Below are 3,170 nucleotides of genomic sequence, written 5' to 3' on the forward strand. Positions count from 1 at the left end.
CCTCAACTCGAATTCTTTTTTTTCCCCCCTCCACACGCATTCACCCACGGCGGCTTTCTGGACACATGCGACCACAACAAAAAAAAAACATGGCGGCGCGAGGGCCCCAGCGGAAGTCCGCATTTAACCTCTGACCTCGCGGCATCACTTCCTCTTTCTTTTCTGTGGGGGGTGACCGTTGGAGTTGCTGAAAGGTCTCCGCCATGGTGAGTGTAAGCGGATACAATCCATCGCCATCCGCCTCATCGGGGCTGGCGTATCGTTCAGTAAATATCGTGAACCCGCCTGGACAGGCCCGCTGTAACATTCAGCATGTGTATTGAAACGGGAAGCCTTAAGGATGAAGTAAATAACCCATTTTATTTTTCCTTCCCGGCGCTAAGTGGCTCATCCAGCCTCATACCGGTGTGCGGTGTGCAGCCCTGATGGGTACCGCGCACCAACAACCTTTCTAAAGCAAGCCGAGGGGGAAAGGTGTCTCTGCCTTTTCAGCGAATGGTGTCCATATATGGGATGGCCACACAACATTGGGACAGTTGGGCATCTTGCCTCCATTCCCCACCTCCCCAAGAGTGTGACTCAGTGTCAGAGATGCAAGTCCCATTAAAGTTCAACCAGGGCAGGGCAGCAGGGACTTGGCAAGAGCTGTGTTTTCCCAAAGTGCAGTGGGGGGTAGTGGAGATTTCTGGCAGGGAAATCTGAAAACCGACTGTGCCAAACTGAATTTGTAGTGAAACCCTTGTAAACGCCTGAAAGTCTTTTTGCTGCTTAGTTCAGCATGTGAATCTTGGGTCTGTTACATGGCACCTCATCTCACGTCGAACTAAGTGTTTTGTAAAGGTTTTCCCGTACCTTCAGTTTTGGTTATAGTTGATGAAGCCCAGCATCTCTTCTGTGTCATTCACCGGGCTCTTCCCATCTGCCCTGCCCCGGCTCAAGAATCGTCTCCAGTTTTGGCTCCACTTTAGGGAGATGAGGTGACTAACCATCGCAGTTTTTGTAACTGGCCTGTGTTAGAGACTGGTGCCTCAGCTGCTAGTGTGAGGAAGCTGTGTCCCTTTTTGTTTCAGGCAGTGGAGGCAGAAACACCTCACCTGTTCATGCACTTCTTAAGTGCTGTAACATTCAGGACTACAGATTAAATGCTTGAAAATGGGACTGGGTTGGGTGGCATAGATGCAATGGTCCAAGTTGACCCTCTTTGTGCCATAAGCTAGCATTTCATCTTTATTTTTTGAAGACTAACTTTCACCTTGTGGTCCACTGTGACATATGGTAGCAAAGCTGTACCCTCCACGCAATATCCTCTCACCCGACAGGTTTGGCAGGTTCCCACTGCACCACTTCCCCCATTTATAAAATCACAACTGACAAAGTGTTCTTTATTCATTTTTCAGATGTCACTGTAGACATTATGGTTCAAATGTTCATTTGTATCTTTTATTCTTGTAGCCATCCCATAAAACTTTCAGGATCAAGCGCGTCCTTGCCAAGAAGATGAAGCAAAACCGACCAATTCCACAGTGGATCCGCATGAAAACTGGCAACAAGATCAGGTACTGGTTCAGTGGAGTCTGGGCTCTGCTCGTGTATTGAAATTCCCTTCCCCTCTATTCCTTTCAACTGACGTCTTAAAACTGATTTTGGACAAGTTTTTCGCCAGCACTCCTTTCACAGTTCAGCAGAGAATCATAAACCAGTTTTCAGTGTGCTACAAGAGATCTTTGTTCATATAATGTTACCCCTAAGTGGTTGAACCATCATTAGCATACCGTCATGATCAGAACTATGATTTGTGGGAATCTTGTCTGACCACCCGATCCTCATTGGATCATATCAGGCAGCTTAGGAATGACTTGGTGAAAAGTTTCCAATGTTGAGGCTTTTGCATTGCTTCATGTTGCATGTAAACATGTCTGTCCTGAAAATTCCCACCCTGGTGTATCAGTGGATGTTCATTATTTCTGGTGCACAAAACTAAGTGATGTTCTGGTGTAAGTGTACAAAATGCTGAGGGGAGCTGACAGTTTGGCTACCGACAGGATGTTTCCCCTTTGAGGAATCCGGTACTGGATGAAGGGCTTTTGCCCGAAACGTCGATTTTACTGCTCAGAGGATGCTGCCTGAACTGCTGTGCTCTTCCAGCACCACTAATCCAGATTCTGATTTCCAGCATCTGCAGTCATTGTTTTTACCTGGATGATACAGTTTAAATATTTGGCTGGTCTCCCATTTAGGTCAGATAGGAGGAATTATTTTCTCTTGCAGGATTGTTTGGGGAACATTTCTCAGAAGTCAATGCAGGTGGCAGAAGCATTGAATTTAGGCACAGCTGACTTGGACGTGTTTTGATTGGGGAGTCAACGCTGTGGAGGGCAGACAAGAAAGAGAAGTTGGACGATGACTAGGTCTGCCACAATCTTGTCGAATGGTGGAACAGGCTTGCGGGACCAAAGGGCCCTAAATCCTTTGTTCCTGTATTACAATATCAGAGATCCCATGCACTGCGCACTGTTCTTTCATTGTTTCTGATGTTTGTTCCTGTATTCCTTTGACTTCAGTCCCATCTTGAGTAGTAATCTTTAACTGTTGTGAACACTTATTGCTCAAAGATCCATTCCAAGGTCTTCCTACATCACGTTTGCAGATGCCACAAAAATAGGTGGGAAGGCAAGTGGTAAGGCTGGCACAGTCTGCAGCGGGCTATAGATAGATTAGGCCAGTCAGCAAAACAACTTGTTCGATGGAATATTGTGTGGCAAAATGAGAGAATATGCACTTTCGCAGGGAGAATATTGGAGCTGAACATCACTTAAATTGCGAAAGCTACGGTACAGAGGAATTTGGGAATCCTTGTGAATGAATCACAGAAAACTAGCGTACAAGTCTACTTATTCTCATTTACATAAATGATTTGGATGCGAGCATAAGAGGTACAGTTAGTAAGTTTGCTGATGACACCAAAATTGTAGGTGTAGTGGACAGCTCAGATTACAACAGGATCTGGACCAGATGGGCCAATGGGCTGAGATGTGGCAGATGGAGTTTAATTCAGATAAATGCGAGGTGCTGCATTTTGGGAAAGCAAATCTTAGCAGGACTTATACACTTAATGGTAAGGTCCTAGGGAGTGTTGCTGAACAAAGAGACCTTGGAGTGCAGGTTCATAG

General features: G+C 45.9%; 2 protein-coding genes across 3 annotated transcripts in view; one reads left to right on the top strand and one right to left on the bottom strand.

Annotated features, from left to right (window-relative positions):
* Positions 1-110: 110 nt before the first annotated feature.
* The window catches only part of rpl39 (ribosomal protein L39), a 9,760-nt gene continuing 6,700 nt past the window's right edge, over positions 111-3,170 (top strand). Inside the window, exons 1-2 of one of the 2 annotated variants that reach the window (XM_043694257.1) lie at positions 111-206; positions 1,453-1,556. In XM_043694257.1, coding sequence (XP_043550192.1) covers positions 204-206; positions 1,453-1,556 — 107 coding nt within the window. In that variant the 5' untranslated portion in view covers positions 111-203. Of the gene's footprint in view, positions 207-297; positions 346-1,452; positions 1,557-3,170 lie in introns of those variants that run through there. The other variant, XM_043694256.1, reaches the window with a different exon arrangement.
* Positions 437-3,170, bottom strand: part of stam2 (signal transducing adaptor molecule (SH3 domain and ITAM motif) 2) — a 108,997-nt gene continuing 106,263 nt past the window's right edge. The window contains exon 15 of the transcript XR_006312201.1: positions 437-447. The gene's annotated coding sequence lies outside the window, so the exon portion shown is untranslated. The remainder of the gene's footprint in view (positions 448-3,170) is intronic.

The sequence above is a fragment of the Chiloscyllium plagiosum genome, chromosome 7, assembly GCF_004010195.1.
Source record: "Chiloscyllium plagiosum isolate BGI_BamShark_2017 chromosome 7, ASM401019v2, whole genome shotgun sequence".
NCBI classification, from domain to species: Eukaryota; Metazoa; Chordata; class Chondrichthyes; order Orectolobiformes; family Hemiscylliidae; genus Chiloscyllium; species Chiloscyllium plagiosum.